At 37.6% G+C, this 18,960-nt stretch overlaps 1 protein-coding gene across 1 annotated transcript; it reads right to left on the reverse strand.

The window, feature by feature from the left end:
* Positions 1-5,512, reverse strand: LOC110925408. Its single transcript, XM_022169363.1, has 3 exons — positions 4,819-5,512; positions 590-643; positions 1-79 (listed from the first exon to the last, which is right to left on the reverse strand). Exons 1-3 carry the CDS (start codon positions 5,510-5,512, stop codon positions 63-65), a joined length of 765 nt encoding a protein of 254 aa, XP_022025055.1. The 3' UTR covers positions 1-62.
* Between the last annotated feature and the right edge of the window lie 13,448 nt (positions 5,513-18,960).

The raw sequence follows: 18,960 nt of genomic DNA on the forward strand, positions 1-18,960 counted from the left end.
TTAACAACGGAAGCGAGTAGCGGGCGTAAATCAAGTGTGCACGTTCCAAGTCGTCCAATCGCCTAAGTCGAGGATTTACCTACATTAAACATCAAACTTTAAAAAGTTAGTAAAGGCGCTTATTTAGTCCACAATATCAACATGGTATTTACAATCATCCAAATACTTCCATTTCTTATACGCATTCGATTACCCATTTAGTGGGTATGGCATACAATCTCATAATGAGATTTAAGCATTTCACATCCGACCCGATATCATCGGGTTAATTGCTTTCACTAAAAAAAAAAAAATCTTTCGTTCTATCCGTATATCGGACTGAACCTTTTTGCATACGATTTTGCTTACATGACCACCCGTTCTAGACGGATGTCTCATATCATTACCCGACCTAGTTGTAAAAAACCGGTCGACTTGCATAACTTAGCATAATCCTTCTTTTGCATAAACGAATCCGCCAGGGATTCACCATTCTTTTATTAACACCGCAAATAACTAAAAACATAAGATAATTCTTGTAACAAGGGTCGTTCAATATAATTGCTAACGAATAAATAAAAAGTAAACTTTCGTATGAAACGGATCATACCTCGATCTTGTGAACCTTCCGTTTTCTTAGCACTTGAGCCTTCTTCCTTCACGCCTATACCAATACATAATTTCATTCTTTTAGTACCCCGATTTCATTTCGTTAATTCCTCTATATTACACATAATTGTTCTTTCAAGCATTTCATCAAACACCTTGTGTGCGTTACACTAAATAAGCATAATGTACAATTATTTGAAGCATAGTTTACTAATTCACCTACATATCATCATTATACAACCAATTTTCTTAAAACTCTTTACTCTACATCAAATTATCTAGCATTCAAGTAATTCAAACAAGATCATATAACAAGAATACATGAATTCATAATCACTATGATACTTGTTAACCATGACACAATTCCACCAAGTGGGTTTCTTTCAATTAACTAAAATTGAGCATGATTCCTACACTAGGGAGTGCCCTTATCACCTAAACAACACAAATCATGCCACGGATCTTGTTCGGGTCGAAACCCCTTTCTCTAAAATTCACCAAATTCAAAAATTCGACTTACCAATCTACTAAATATGCTTAGATGTTTGAAGTTTTAGAACATGCAGCAATTAAACTTGATTTCTCCTTGTCAATTGCTGAATTCTTGCAAGAACAAGGTAACCCTTGTTTTTCCCTGCCCTTGATCGATCCCAGTTACGCACACAAGAGTGTGTTTTTGGGTTTACCAATATCAAACCTTAATTATAAAAATCTTACACATTAACCCCTTCTAATTTGATAAGCATTTAAATTAAGCATTACTTCAAATTCTTAACCTATCCTTTTATCATAATCCCTTAATTAGGTTACTTTTGTTCATTTTCATTTAATTTAATTAAGTACCGGTTTTTGGGGTGTTACAAATCTACCCCCCTTAAAAGAGGTTTCGTCCCCGAAACCTGGATATTTAATAAATCTTAAATGTGCACATACCAAAAAGAAAGGGATAGTGTCTTCTCATCTCATCTTCCGTTTCCCATGTGAGTTCTGAACCCTTTCGGTGTTGCCATTGTACCAACACCTGTCGGACCGTCTTGTTGCGGAGCTTCTTCAACTTGACATCTTTGATGGCTATTGGTCTTTCGATATAATTCAACCCCTCGTCCAACTCAATGTCATCGAGAGGTACTAACGCGGTTTCATCCGCAAGACATTTTCTCAATTGCGACACGTGGAAGGTATTGTGAATTCCGTCTAAAGTAGGCGGTAATTCTAATCGATATGCAACCCTTCCAACACGAGCCAAGATTTTAAACGGCCCAATATACCGAGGACCTAATTTACCCCGTTTACGAAAACGGATTATGCCTTTCCATGGCGACACCTTCAACAGAACGAAATCTCCAACTTGAAATTCAATAGGACGCTTTCTCTTATCTCCATAAGCTTTTTGTCGATCCTGGGCAGCTTTCAAACGAGTCCTAATTAATTCAATCTTTTCATTTGTCATTGCTATTAAATCAATTGGCGCGAGCTCCCTTTGCCCCACTTCACCCCAACATACGGGAGTTCTACACTTCCTTCCATATAGTAATTCGTATGGTGCCATTTGAATGCCACTGTGGTAACTATTATTATAAGAAAATTCCACTAGTGGTAAATGGTCATCCCAATTTCCCCCAAAATCTAAGGCACACGCCCTCAACATATCAATAAGTGTTTGAATGGTTCTTTCTGACTGGCCGTCAGTTTGAGGGTGGTAGGCGGTACTTATGTGCAATCTCGTTCCCACGCTTTCGTGAAATCTTTGCCAGTAGCGAGAGGTAAATCTAGTATCACGATCCGAGATGATTGACACAGGCACCCCATGTCGAGACACGACCTCGTTCATGTAGATTTCTGCCATTTTCTCGGAAGAATAAGCTTCTTTAATGGGTAGAAAGTGGGCGCTCTTCGTAAGTCGATCTACGATTACCCATATTGTATCATACCCCTTTTTCGTTCTTGGAAGCTTGGTTACTAAATCCATCGTTAGTTCTTCCCATTTCCACAACGGTATCCCCAATGGTTGTGATTCTCCGTAAGGCTTTTGGTGTTCTGCCTTCACTTGAGAACACGTTAAGCATTTTGCGACATACTTGACGATATCACGTTTCATGCCCGGCCACCAATAGTTGGTTTTTAAATCTTGATACATCTTTGTAGCCCCAGGGTGGACCGAATATCGAGACTTATGTGCCTCGTCGAGTAGAGCAGCCTTGACTTCACAGAATCGGGGTATCCAAATTCGGCCGAATCGCGTTTTGAGTCCGATCGAATTTTCTTCTAATTTATCGATTACACCTTTTAGTCTTTCCTTCTTTAAGTCTTCCGCTCCAAGCGACTTTATTTGAGATTCACGTATCATTTCAAGTAACCGTGGCGTAACAATCATCTTCATGGACTTTACACGAAAAGGAGTCGGATACTCTCTTCGGCTTAACGCATCGGCTACCACGTTTGCTTTTCCCGGGTGATAAAGAATATCACAATCATAATCCTTGATAAGTTCCAGCCATCTCCGTTGCCTCATATTTAAATCTTTCTGCTCGAAAAGATACTTGAGGCTTTTATGATCTGAGTAAATAGTGCATCTCGGGCCGTACAAATAATGTCTCCAAATTTTTAAGGCAAACACTACCGCTGCCAATTCTAGATCGTGAGTCGGGTAGTTTACTTCATGCGGCTTCAATTGTCTTGAAGCATAAGCGATGACCCTTCCCCTTTGCATCAAGACGCAGCCTAATCCCTGGTGTGAAGCGTCTGAATAGACCACCAAGTCTTCAGTTCCATCCGGTAATGTCAGAACCGGAGGACGGGATAGTTTCTCCTTTAACATTTGAAAAGCCTCCTCCTGATCTTTACCCCACACAAACTTCTCTTTCTTTCTTTTCAGTTTCGTTAAGGGTAGGGCTATCTTCGAAAAATCCTGTATGAACCTTCTATAGTACCCGGCAAGGCCCAGAAAACTTCTTATCTCTGTCGGGTTCTTCGGAGAGACCCACTTCATTACAGCATCAATCTTTGAAGGATCAACTAAAACACCCTCCGCATTGATCACGTGACCCAGGAATTGCACCTCTCTGAGCCAAAAGGCACATTTTGAAAATTTTGCGTAAAGTTTCTCCTTGCGGAGAATTTCAAGTACTTCGCGCAAGTGCATTGCATGTTCAGCTTTGCTTCGCGAATAGACTAAGATATCATCTATGAACACGATTACCGATTTGTCTAACATGGGTCGGCACACCCGGTTCATAAGATCCATAAACGCAGCCGGCGCGTTCGTCAATCCAAAGGACATGACTAAAAATTCATAGTGCCCATAACGGGTTCTAAATGCAGTCTTTGGAATATCCTCCTCCCGTACTCTAACTTGATGGTACCCCGAACGCAGGTCTATCTTGGAGAACCAGCTCGCCCCTTGTAATTGATCAAAAAGGTCGTCAATTCTAGGTAAAGGGTAGCGGTTCTTTATGGTTAGTTTGTTTAATTCTCTATAGTCGATGCACATGCGCATCGACCCGTCTTTCTTTTTAACAAAAAGGACGGGTGCTCCCCAAGGCGACACACTCGGGCGTATGAAACCCTTATCTAGAAGATCTTGCAACTGTGTCATTAATTCCCGCATCTCGGTGGGGGCAAGTCTATAGGGAGCCTTCGCAACAGGCTTCGCACCCGGATTTAATTCGATGCGAAACTCTATCTCCCTTTCGGGAGGAAGTCCCGGCAGTTCTTCCGGAAATATATCCGGAAATTCGTTCACGACCTCAACGTCTTCAAGCTTCGGGAGGGTTTGTTGGGCATTTCCTACATAAGCTAAGTATGCTCTACTCCCGTTAAGTACGTACTTATAAGCTTGGACCAAGGTACACAACTTGGTTTCCACGTTTCTCTCTCCTTGAATACTTAATTGTTTTCCACTTGGAGCTTGAATAACCATCACTTTAGTTTCACAGTTAATCTCCACATGGTGTCGCGCCAACCAATCCATCCCCACGATCATTTTAAATTCCCCCAAAACCATGGGTATCAGGTCGATGTCAAATTCTTCATCTTCTATAGTGAATTTACAATTTCTACAAACCTCATGTAACATATACATCTTGCTATCGGCTATTTCTACTTCTAAAGGCATTGGCATTCGTTCGATCTTAAAGGACGGATGTTGTATGATTTCATTCGAAATAAACGACATAGTAGCTCCAGTATCAAATAGGACATAAACCGGTATGGAGTTTAGTAAAAAGATACCTGAAATCACATTCGGGAGAGACTTGGCTTCTTCGGATGTAATTTGGTACATTCTACCCTTGGCCCTAGAACCTTCTTGTTTCTTATCTTCCTTCTTCGACTCCTGCTGGAGTTTCGGGCACTCAGATTTGATGTGCCCCTTTTCGAAACAGTTGAAACAAGTTTTTGGGCTACTCGGACATTGATAAGATGAGTGTCCTTCCTTACCGCATTTGTAACACCCTTTCTTGCCTAACAAACATTCCCCCGTATGAAGTTTTCCACAAGTCTTGCACGGCGTGATACCACTCTTCGACTTATCCTTTCTTCCTTGCTCCTGATACTTCCCCTTTTTGGCCGGGGTCGGATTTCCACCCTTTTCGTTGGGTCTCTTTTCCCCACGCTCTTCTTGCCTCTTGATCTCGATTTCTCTATCCCGCGCTAAATTGATGAGCTCATCAAGAGTCTCACACTTCGAGGGAGTGATGAACTCCCTAAATTCTGCCTTTAACACGCCATAAAAGCGGTTAATCTTCATCCTTTCAGTTTGCACAAACTCTCCACAAAACTTCATCTTATCCAAGAAGGTGTTTGATATCTCATTTATCGTCTCATTCTTCTGTCGGAGGCGTAAGAAATCCTCTTGAATCTTATCAACGGCGGACTGAGGGCAGTGATATTTCATGAAAGGATCTTTAAACTCTTGCCAGGTCATTGTTTGGAGCCTTTCTTCACCTATCTCTTTACTGTGTGCATCCCACCAATCCTTTGCCTGAAAAGTGAGTTAGCCGGTGGCGAACATCACCTTATCTTCGTTATCACAACGACTTCGAATGAACACTGCTTCTATATTTGAAATCCATCTTTGGCATGCGATCGGATCAATTTTACCATCATACGTTGCCGGATTGCACGCCATAAAGTCTTTATACGTGCATCGTCGTTCCTTACCTTTACTTCTAGACCCCTCAATTAGTTCTTTCAATTCCTCAATCTTACTGGTCATCATAGCATCCACAACCCCCAGAACTCGGCTTTCTACCTCCTGAGCCAACCGTGGAAGATTGGCTTGCATAACCCCTTCCGCTACTTCCGTAACTTTGTTCTCGAACGCTTCTTGTCTAGCCACATCGTCATTATCATTAACGTTGCTTGCATCAGCCATCTATACAATAGCATATTTTCGTTTAATACAAATCACAAACTTTCGGTATATATCATTGTTCATTAATCAGCATTTACTTATTCCATTTCATGTCATTTGGTTCATTTCTTTTATACTTTCACATTTCAAGCCTTTATCCATTTTTTTTAAGGTTTCCTCCATTTGTCCATATTATTTGACGTATTACTTTCGGCTTTTATGGTTTCATTCGATTGTAACCTCTATCCGTGGTTACATCTATCCTTATAGGTCTTATATGGGCCTTACCCGACAAAAAAAATAGGCTTTCAATTAATTCGGGAACTCGAAATATGAAAAAGGACATTAATTAAAAAGTTTCAGCGAAGCAGACTTCCGCTAGCCGTCGGCGACGGTCTAGCCTCCCGTCGGCGACGGGTTCAGGATTGTGGCGTCGGCCACCTTCACCCGTAAGCAGGTAAGTAAGGCGTCGACACATGGGGGGGCGTCGGCGACGGCCAGGGGCCCGTCGGCGACGGCCTCTCCTCTGCTGAAACGATGCTGAACTCATTTTAGGCTTTTCCGACCATTTCCCGAGTATATTTCCAGCTACCCGGGTCCAGGGGCTTCTTATTTTACCCATCTTATAACTTCTTAGCATACTCAATCTTAAAACTCATCCGTGTCGCATTATACATTCTCATACTAAACAAATATTTAAAACTTTACCTCGTTGACGATCTCGGAACGAGCACACCTTCGCGAGAGCCATTGGTTTGAGTTCAAGCGCTATTACTCCAGCTCGAATCCCTCAAACCTAGGCTCTGATACCAACTTGTTACGCCCCAAATCCCACCATTAAATACGTACAAATAAGTAGGATTATATTTTTGAAAATTTCGACATGACCTATTCGTTTGACATCATTAACCACCTGTTCTACAAACCAAACTTAACCACTTATACATCCTAGACAAAAACACAAAACAAACGAAGTCTACATGGGTCACGACGTGACTCCATTTACCAACTTTTACCCTACGACCAAGATGTCAACATATCAACTAGACATAAATACATAAGACCAAGACTTAAAACCATTCCAAAAAGATTTAACAACGGAAGCGAGTAGCGGGCGTAAATCAAGTGTGCACGTTCCAAGTCGTCCAATCGCCTAAGTCGAGGATTTACCTACATTAAACATCAAACTTTAAAAAGTTAGTAAAGGCGCTTATTTAGTCCACAATATCAACATGGTATTTACAATCATCCAAATACTTCCATTTCTTATACGCATTCGATTACCCATTTAGTGGGTATGGCATACAATCTCATAATGAGATTTAAGCATTTCACATCCGACCCGATATCATCGGGTTAATTGCTTTCACTAAAAAAAAAAAATCTTTCGTTCTATCCGTATATCGGACTGAACCTTTTTGCATACGATTTTGCTTACATGACCACCCGTTCTAGACGGATGTCTCATATCATTACCCGACCTAGTTGTAAAAAACCGGTCGGCTTGCATAACTTAGCATAATCCTTCTTTTGCATAAACGAATCCGCCAGGGATTCACCATTCTTTTATTAACACCGCAAATAACTAAAAACATAAGATAATTCTTGTAACAAGGGTCGTTCAATATAATTGCTAACGAATAAATAAAAAGTAAACTTTCGTATGAAACGGATCATACCTCGATCTTGTGAACCTTCCGTTTTCTTAGCACTTGAGCCTTCTTCCTTCACGCCTATACCAATACATAATTTCATTCTTTTAGTACCCCGATTTCATTTCGTTAATTCCTCTATATTACACATAATTGTTCTTTCAAGCATTTCATCAAACACCTTGTGTGCGTTACACTAAATAAGCATAATGTACAATTATTTGAAGCATAGTTTACTAATTCACCTACATATCATCATTATACAACCAATTTTCTTAAAACTCTTTACTCTACATCAAATTATCTAGCATTCAAGTAATTCAAACAAGATCATATAACAAGAATACATGAATTCATAATCACTATGATACTTGTTAACCATGACACAATTCCACCAAGTGGGTTTCTTTCAATTAACTAAAATTGAGCATGATTCCTACACTAGGGAGTGCCCTTATCACCTAAACAACACAAATCATGCCACGGATCTTGTTCGGGTCGAAACCCCTTTCTCTAAAATTCACCAAATTCAAAAATTCGACTTACCAATCTACTAAATATGCTTAGATGTTTGAAGTTTTAGAACATGCAGCAATTAAACTTGATTTCTCCTTGTCAATTGCTGAATTCTTGCAAGAACAAGGTAACCCTTGTTTTTCCCTGCCCTTGATCGATCCCAGTTACGCACACAAGAGTGTGTTTTTGGGTTTACCAATATCAAACCTTAATTATAAAAATCTTACACATTAACCCCTTCTAATTTGATAAGCATTTAAATTAAGCATTACTTCAAATTCTTAACCTATCCTTTTATCATAATCCCTTAATTAGGTTACTTTTGTTCATTTTCATTTAATTTAATTAAGTACCGGTTTTTGGGGTGTTACAATCGTGACGTAGTTGATATCATCATGGTCAAACATACACAGAATAGCACATTAGCTTGTCACGAATAACTTTAAAACATAACTCATTGATTTGTCATCAAGGACATTAGTTTATAAGTCGTCATCTTATTGGATTAGAGGCTTCCAGGTTTGAACATAGTTCTTCACCTTTGGACAGGGAGTCATAAACTACAACTTTCATTGTCTCTAAAGATGACTTATTTGGCACAAAGGTAACCCAATTGACATCACTAATGGATGTTCATGTATCATCATTGCATTTGATGATATTAGTCATGATCATACTGATCATATAGACTGTTGGGGTTGGGTATAACCCATCACTTTGTACAGGGGGTCATAAAGACCACCACTAACTTTGTCTTATTGACAATAGAGTAAAGTGTAGTCCGTAGGCATTTCATCACAAGGGATGTTAATATTATGATCATCATATTGATGATACCAGTTAGGATCGCAGTGATCATATAGACTGTGGGATTTGAGCATGGCTCACCCCCTTGGGCAAAGACTCACAAAAGATTACAATTGCCTGGTCTCAGATGGACAATATAATATAGCCCTTAGGCAAATCATCATTAAGGATGTCAGATTCAATCATTGTACTGATGATTTTAGTCATGATCGCATTGACCATGTAGACTATTAGGCTTGAGCACAGCTCATTACCTTGGACAGGGGATCATAAAGATCACAATGTTAATGTCATAGAGACGTCCTCATATAGCACATGGCTTGTCTCGAAGGGCAGTTTGATGGCACAAAAGGCCTTGCCACAAGGATAATTAAAACATAATCAATGATTTCTTGGATCAGTGATTTTTTTAAGGGTCGAACATAGTTCATCGCCTTTTGACAAGAAGTTTATAAATTAAAACTATCATTGTCATGAATACACCGTCGCCCGTAGGCATACATCTTAATTGGATGTTTTGGTGTATACTTCATACTGTTGTTTGATAGCCATGATTCGTATCGATCATATAGGCTATGAAGGTGGCTTGGAAAAGTCCAAGTACTTTTGGAAGCTAGTGTGGTCTCTCAAGTCACACAGCCAGGAATGTTAACATGTTCTCAGATGTTAACAAAGATTAATTATCTTAAGAGGGTTTTACCATCATAGCCATGTTCGTAAACATATAGGCTAGGTTATACCATTAAGAGGATCTTTTGAAAATTTTCGGCTGATCGATAAAGTTTGAGTAAAATTCAGAACTATTGTTGGATAAAGGACGAAATGAATACCTACATAAAATTTTCAAAACTTTCCTAGATTATTAGGAATTTACAATAGAGCCTTAATCAGGACTTTTAGTAATATATTTGTCCACAGAGGACTAAGAGGAAAATATAAGTCCGTATAAGGACTATAAAATATTATAAGTCCACATAGGGGTTATAATGAAATATCATGTCCTTAAAGGGACTATTTCAAAATAGCATATCCCCAAAGGGATTCTAATGAAATATCATGTCCATAAAAGGACTATATTGGTACAGCGTGCACACGAAAGGGCTTTGCTGTACAGGTGTCCTCACAAGGACTTTTAAATAACTCTAGTCCATGCAGGGACTAAAAGGAAATATAAGTCCGAAAAGGGACTATAAAATATGTCCGCATTGGGACTTTTATGAAATAGTATGTCCATAAAGGGACGTTAATAAACAATTGTCCTCGTAGGGACTTTATGTCAAAGGGTACGTCCTCGATGGGACTTATTAATGAAACAATATGCCCTTAAAGGGACTTATGATAAAATATCACGTCCACAAGGGATCTTAATGGAATAATATGTCCAAAAAGAGACTTTAAAGAATCAGTATGCCCTCGAAGGGACTATGATGAAATACTATGTCCTTGAAAAGACTATAATGAATTATTATGTCCGCCAGGGGACTCTGATAAAATAATATGTCTACGAAAAGACTTTTAATGAAATACTATGCCCATGAAGGGACTATAAAGAAGTATAATGTCCATGAGAGGACTATATTGAAATATCAAGTCCACGGGAGGACTATTTTAAAATAGTGTATCCACAAAAGGGATTTTAATAAAATCACATGTCCATGAAAGGACTATGATGAAATAGTATGTCCACCGAGGGAATTTGTTGGAATATAATGTCCACAAGGGACTATATTGTATCATAATGTCCATGAAAGGACTAAATAGCAAATGCCCATATAGGGTATTAAGTTAAAAGGTGTGTCCACACAGGGATTAAATAGAAGAGATAGGTCCTTATAAGGACTTAAAGGACAAAGAATATTATGAAAGAAGGATTTTCTAACGCCTCCCTTACTCCATTTCAATTGTTTCTCTTCTTTGTTTACCGTAAATGGTAGAGATACTCAAGATCTTCAATGAATAAGGTAGGTGTTCCAATCAGGATCCGTTATAGAAGTAGAATTCAAGGATTCAATGGTTAAGGAATGATATGGATCACGGATTGGGTTTTGACTGATACAATCCAAATCTGGAATTTCAAAATTTGAAGGCAAGAAATAGGGATCATTAGGATCCACTGGTATTATTTTCAATACGGGAGCCTCAGGGACCACCTGGTATGGTCTCCACTGGCACAGACTTTAAAATTTGAGCCTCAGGGACCTCCGGTATGGACTCTGAAGTCTGATTGCAATTAAAATGGGTTTGGTTTTGGGAATGAATCCATAAAGGTCTTCCTCCAAATCGGTCGCACGCTTATTCTAGTCGTATTATGAAGCTTGGCACTCCTTAACTTCGGATGAGGAGAATCTTTATCAATGGCTTCCTTGCTTAGCGACTTATTTAAAATACATAAAATCGAAAACAATGTTTACTTAATAGGGATGAGAGCATTCCTATGTTAAGTCTAGACTCATAGGGTCTAAGGAATATGCTACTGTGTCATTGAGATTAAACACAAAAGACTAGTGTTTAATTCACTCAATGTTGGCTCTGATACCAACCTGTCACACCCCGATATTTCCACATGTCACTGGTGGGCCCGGTGGGGAGTATCGTGACGTAGTTGATATCATCATGGTCAAACATACATAGAATAGCACAGCGGAAGTCTTGGATTATTAAATATTATTACAAACTCAAATGTCTGAAAATATCAAAGTATTTATTATAGACGAGTCTGCAATATCAAATCCACAGGAGGATCATTACAGAATGTATAAAATGAAGCTTAGCAGACTTTATGGCATCTTTAAGGATTTGCAAGATCCTCTTTTTCGACACCGAGCAACTCCCAGCCTATTACGAGTAGTACCTGCCACTTAGCCTTTTGAAAATACGTCAGTTTTCACTGGTAAATACAATTTAACCGACTCATTTGAAAAGAGTTTATGAAAATTGATTTAAGTGCACAAGGCACAAAACCTTTTATAACTTGGGACAATTATTTAAAGATAATCTTGTATATTGAATTACATGTTTACCATACATCTGGGGCCCAGTACAGAGACTGAGACATGATTGAACGACTCACCACTTATAAAACCCATAAAGGAGTTATCCCCAACTTGTGGGTAATTAATAATTTATTATTGGCATCTTTTCGGTGTATGCCTACACCCTGCGCATCGGTCGTGGCCATTTACAAATGAATGAGCCAAGGATATATCCAGGACACGGTCGTTAACCCCCAATGTTTAAGTTATTAACAGAACAGTATCAAAACAGGTTTTGTGGATTTACTAGCCACAATCCGGCGTTTGATTGATCCACACCCGACCAAGCGGTATTAATCTACCGTATCCCAAGCCCGTATAAGGGAAAATAAGTTAAAAGTATTTACCTGAGCTAATACTTGATTCACAGCAAAATAACTCAGTCGTATCCAATCTATCTAAATGCAGGTAGCTTTTACCGGGTGGCTCTAGTCTGGAGTGATGGTAATATATAACCAATTCAGAATGCTAATGGTCTTATTTAAGTTGTAGACTTAGACCGGCTAGCTCAAAGTATCTAAAGCGGTACGATACGCTAGATTAAGCGATGACCGGAATAGAATGTTATTTAGACCCAACAAGTTTGGATACTTGTATATTATGGGTAAACTAAACACATGCCGGATTTTGAGATAAAAACAATAAGGTTAAACCCGTTTCGGCAAACTTACGTAAACTAGTTACATAAACCGATCGGAACGCGTAAATGCGTAACGGGCAACCAAATGAACCATATACAAGTTCCATTTGTTATTATGCTTAGAATTTGTTAATACATCAGTAGGATGTTAACATATACGCCCAAAAAGTAATTAAAACCAAATTAAGTCTCGTAAGGGCATTTTGGTCATTTTACCCTTTATAAAAGAGGTTTTAAAGCAAACCGAGGTTCTGGTCTTTGGTAATCAGTAAAAATATTTATTTTATCACATTACATCAATAAGATATCATACATATGTGAGGTTTACCATTTATGGCCAAACTATGCCCCGAAAGGGTATTTTGGTCATTTCACATATGCTTTTACGGACATTTTTGGAAGTCTGAGTTCACGACTTATACCTACTGAAATAATATTAAAATTTGTTTAAAAATTCAGTAGGTAACAAGTCTTAGGTGTTAATTATGGTTTAAACCATACGATGCACCTAAATAGCGTAAAAATCGCTAATTAACGATAATTAAGGAGTTTTATGGAAATCTAAGATTTTGACCAGTTTTGAATGCTCAAAATAATTTATTTAATATATGAAATCAGTAGGAAAAGGTTTGGCATTCAAATCATTTGTAAATCTCATTTTATGCATGAAAAGGGTATTATCGTCATTTACCGAATAATACAAGAACTCTATGATATGATCAGTTTATAATCTGATCAATAATTCCAACAATCCCTAAAAATAATATCTTAATAGTAGGTAATGAGTTTTGGGTCAAAATCCAAGTTTAAACATGCCTTATGCAAGATATCGCAATTTACTTAATTAAAAGCTTCTAATTACGATATCGAGCATAACTCATATTTGGGACCAAGAGCTGATGTCAAATTTTCGGGACAAGCTTATATATCAGTAACAAAGGTTTTTTTCCTCTCACATTTCTAAAAATCTCATTTATATGTCAAAAGGGCAAAATGGGCGTTTATAAGCATAATAACGGAAACTAGCGTATAATTCAAACTACTAAGGACCAGGTAATACAACCTTAGGGGGTTATACTACAATATAATACGGTCCTAATGGAAGCTTAAAACATGGAAGAATCAAGCTTAATCGGGTCAGAACTGAAAAGTCAAAGCAAAGTCAAGTTTTGCGACTTTCGGTTGTGAACCGACCCTAAACTTAGAATTGTCGGGTTGGACCTGCTTAGACCTGTTTTAATAATTATTACCAAGCTATTAGAGTGTTAAAATATAATTTATAACCTCTGCAACTATGGTTCTTAATTAATATTCATAATATGCCAAGTTTGACTTTTTACCTAAACGGTTTGACCCGACAATTAACTAAGCAAACGAAGGAATTAGGAGGTGCCCTTTCAGGGGTAAATCACCTACCTAACTATGGTCTTATACCCACTTTTATTTTGGTCAGTGGCTGGACCATGAGAGTTTAAACCAAAATTCAAAGCTAATTTACGATACTTGACTTTTCGGTTTGTAAAACTATGAAGCTGAACTGTAGAATGGGTTAAGGCACTTACAAAGGGTGCATGCTATCTTTTCTACAAGAAAATAAGTCTCATTCAGTCCAGGAGCTCCAGGTTTGAGAGATAGAATGATAGAATGATAATGAGCAAAGGAAAATGGATGAAACTCATCCTATATATAGTTTTTGGGTGTTGATAAGATCAAGTCAAGTGTTAGGGAGGGACTATCAGATGTTTACAAGTGTAAAACCATGTTACAAAACCATCCAATGGTCCCTAGGATCGAATAAGGTGGTTTGGATTGATGAACAAGCAAGAAAATAAAAAAAAATAAACTAAACTGCAGATATGGGGCTCTCACGGCCCGCGTCCGCCATGGCCCAAATCTTACGCGGCCCGCATGGTAACCACATTCGAACAAAACTTTGGCAGTTCAGCTGTTTTGGTCCCTGCACTTATATACTTCTCAAACAGCACACAATGTGTTGCTGTTTGTTTAGTTATCCCACAAGTAGGCAGCCCAATGGGCTCATGGCCCTTGATTAGGCCCGAACCAGCCCAAGCATGTTTCAGGTTATTACAACATCAGTCCCTGAACACTTTAGTTACTTATGAACTTCTAGAAATGACACTTTAAGCACGTAACTTCCAATCTCGCATATTTCTTCATTGTAAGGTATACAAGATGTCCGTGGCCAACCTTCGGCACACCCGGAAGTTTAACTGAGCATTACGAAGCTCTCGGTTCATTCAAAAGGCTTCTTAAAGGCGTAGTTTCACATATTGACGCGTTTAGTCCTTTTAACGCATAAAGTAGCGCGAAATGTCATTTAACCTTATCCAAGCCTTCCATGGCCCATAATGGGTATTCCCAAGCATGTTTTTAATTATTACTACGCTCCCATTTGCTTATATAATCATCGAAAGGCGTAGATTCAAAAGTTGACGCTTTTGGTCCCTCTAATGCGCAAACTTGCGCATATCAAAGTCTTATCTAGTCCATGTTAGGCATTCTTGAGACTATTATAATACATCACGATGCTTCGGGTATGTTAAAAGGTCACTCAGAGGTAAGAATTAACATGTTGACACTTTTAACCATTCATTGCGCAAACTTTCAAATAATTACGCAACCGGTTCCTCTCGTCCAACAAGTGGCTCGTCTGAGAATATGGACATCGTATAAGGTCACTCAGAGGCCTAGTTTAGGCATGTTGACACTTCCAGTCCTCCTATATTCATAGTTTTCGATTTTAACGAAATTAGTCCCTCATAGTCAACGTTTGACTTTATTAGGGTTCATTACACGTGTCAACACATCATTGGACACGATTTTATGAGGTGTTACAGCCCAGTTCCCAACAATTATGTTGTTCTTTTAAAAATCAATAGTGGATGTTTAACATTTGCTATTTGAATATGAATAAGTAAGCAAACGCTAATTGACAATTATAAGAAATATCATACACCTGCACTCGTGTAAAAAGAAAGACCAGCTTATTTCAAAAATACATATGAAAAAAAATTATATGCTTTGAAGTTTCAAAACACAACCATTTTAAAATTCAAATCCAGCATACTAAAGTGATACAATTAACTCAAATTATATTGATTTTAGTAAATACAAAAACACATAAAAAATAATAAAGTAAATAATATATAACTTTAATATTTGAAAACTACCAAAGCGTATGCATTGGATTTTTGTTTCAATTTCAAGATAAGTGGATGTGCAGAACTATATACAAAACCAAGGAATGATTTGTGGTAACCATAACCCTTGACCATGTTGGTTTGGGTAAAAAAAAACTATAATAAAACCGATACAGGCCATAACGAATATACCTTAAGCTAAGTAACAGTTTGAAAAGCTTAGATTGTTAATGCGATACCAGCTCCTGCAGCATGTTCATCACACCAGCTACTGCAGCAAATGCGATACCAGCTCCTGCAGCATTGTCAATCAGGTATTCTTTCTTCTCTCAATTATCAGTAGAATATATGCTACTTTTAAAGAAGCCTAATTATGTATTATTCTTGTATCATGAAAGGTTATTTATATCTCAGTATATCTAGATCGACACCCCCTCTTTTTGTCTCTATACCTAAGCTCCCTCTTCTCTTTCTTTTTACCTCAGCCCATGATCGGTACAAACACCATCTATCTCTCTCTCCCTCTCTCTGAGGGAGGGGGAAATAAATAAAAAACAATAGAAGTTGCTAAAATCATAAGTTATGACATTCATGACACAAAATTAAATGGTTATGAATAAAGATCTACAAACCAAACTTTAGCACTTTTAAAATCACATACCTTGACCTGATGGGGTGTGTGGATTTACCTCACTGGGTCCAAAGAACAAACTCATGCAATTTATCTGGATTGTACTCCACCAGCTGGACCTACAGAGAAGACAAACCCGCAGTTGGAAACTGTTGACAATCAGTAGTGCTCTATGTGCATCAAACCTGCAAAAGACGGTTGAGTTGAACAAAACATCAAATTGTACTGCTGACCACTGCTATTAACATGCTGATCTTATGCGGGCTGCTGATCTGCTGCCAAGGGGTGTTGCTGATGTAGACTGGATGTTTCTAGTTAACTCACTCAACTGTAATGATCGATGAGAGAGCTAACTTGATTTTGATGATGGGTTGCTCAAACAAACATGATCGTAACTGCTTGTAATCTGCTGCTGATTAGAATCGGTACACTTAATCGATCTTTCTCTGGCCTAACACGAATAGACACTATAATTTAGTTTGATAGTTACATCAATATAAAATAATTAAGAAATATTATATACTAAAATTAGGCACTCTTACTTTCATCTGCAAGGTTTGTTAATCCTACCAGCTTGGCTGGTTAGGTCCATACCATCAAAAATGTGGATCTAATAAACCATACTAATTTCAATTAGATATAATTAGGTCAAAACCTATTAACTTGTTAAAAAAACTAATAACGTATTAAAAAGATGAGAATATAAAAATTAACAAAAAGTAGAGAAAAGATTTAGATAAGATTAATACCGAAGACTCATTATGAGTTGTGACTATGGCGACAACCAAAAATCTCATTGCAACAGGGAGCAGGAATCGTTCATCATCTCCCTGATCGTGCTTGCATAACCAATACATTCAGTAAAAAAAATTAGTACAATCAGCCATCATAAGCATGAATAGGATGAAGATTGTTCAAGAAACTTACCCACAATTAAATCTTCCTGAAATTACAGCAAAATAATCCATTTTTATGTGTGTCATACCCAAGTCACATGCCAATGGATACTACGTCCAAAGGATACCAGTTAACTCAAAAAGCTGATCAGCAATAGTATATTTTCCACACCTTATGTAATATAATTTTACCAGTATTGTCCACTGCCCTCACAATACATGTTATTCAAAGGATCCGACACGTTTATCACTATTGTTTCAACGTTCTCTCTGTTGCAGATCCTTGTCACCTGTACAATATCATTAAATAATTAAGTGCCAAATGCTTTAGTAATTTTACCCATATCAACATTAAAGATCAGTCTGGAGCTTCAATTCATAGCCCTAAGGTAGTAATCAATTTCAGAAAATCTTTAAGAACAACAACAAACATATAACTAACCTGGGATTCTTCAAGGAGAAAAAAAAGTTTTAAAATTCCACAAAGTCCAAGTGCTCGTCTGAGCTTGCTTGCGCCTGACCGGAGGTGTGCCTATAGAAGAACTGCACCTTGCATCTACATGAAGGTTGTGGCCTCGCCTTGACAACTACAATTAACTTCAATATATATGCATTACTATTAGATGGTTAAACTCAAAAACATTATTTATACACTTAATCTTTGTATCAGGTGTTCGACACCTCATTAAGCTGCTCCTTGGACCAGGTATAAGAGTAAACAACACACAACATTGTAATTTTGGATAATACCTTAAACCATAACAGTAGTAAGCGTCAACCCATGAATGGTCAAAAACATATTCTCCATATAAATGACAGCAATTAGAGAAAAAATATATATGACATAAATGAAAATATGTGAATTTATAGAACTTGTAGTAAATTGCAAATAATAACCTTTGAAGATAGAGTGGGATCACACCTAGGATTATATTATCTTCATCTTTTGCATGTATTTCACTAACATGTTCACCATATTGAATATCAAAAGAATGTTGATGATCAAACTGAAGGCCTTTAAATACATTAGTGCAAAGTCCTTAAAACGCCCTGAAACAATAATCAAAGACTATTTTGAGACAATAGAAGTGCAAAATTGCCAAGAAAGGTAATTGTCTTTGGTTCCATATAGATATCATACATAAAACTGTTACTCCTAAACATATTAAAAACTGAACTTTCATTCCTATATTAGTCAAATGTGGCTCGCTAATATAGATGGGAAAGAAAATTAATGTTTCCATCCATATAAATGGATATCCATTTCACTCTACATGATAATGTATGTATATGCCAGCATGTCACCCAAATTTCGTAACGACATTCACACTAAGTATCAATTTGGTTTCGAATAAGCCTATTCTGGCCAAGCAAGTCATGTAAATATGAAAAAACATAACGAATAAAATAGTAATAAACCAAAAAAAATGATTAAACTCGTAAAACTTTATAAAAACTTGTCATTACTGGAATTACATATTGTTACATATTGATTAGGAGTTTCAATTACACAGACACATGAACAATTTAAACAATAATCATCATAGATCAGATATCAAAAACCATCACATGAACAATTGAGGAAAAAATCATTAGATGTATCTCAAAATCCATGGCATATAGGGGTAGAGCATCAGACTTGTAGGTATACATTACTAACAATCGTTCATCAAAACAAAGGATT

The sequence above is a fragment of the Helianthus annuus genome, chromosome 17, assembly GCF_002127325.2.
Source record: "Helianthus annuus cultivar XRQ/B chromosome 17, HanXRQr2.0-SUNRISE, whole genome shotgun sequence".
Classification (NCBI taxonomy): domain Eukaryota; kingdom Viridiplantae; phylum Streptophyta; class Magnoliopsida; order Asterales; family Asteraceae; genus Helianthus; species Helianthus annuus.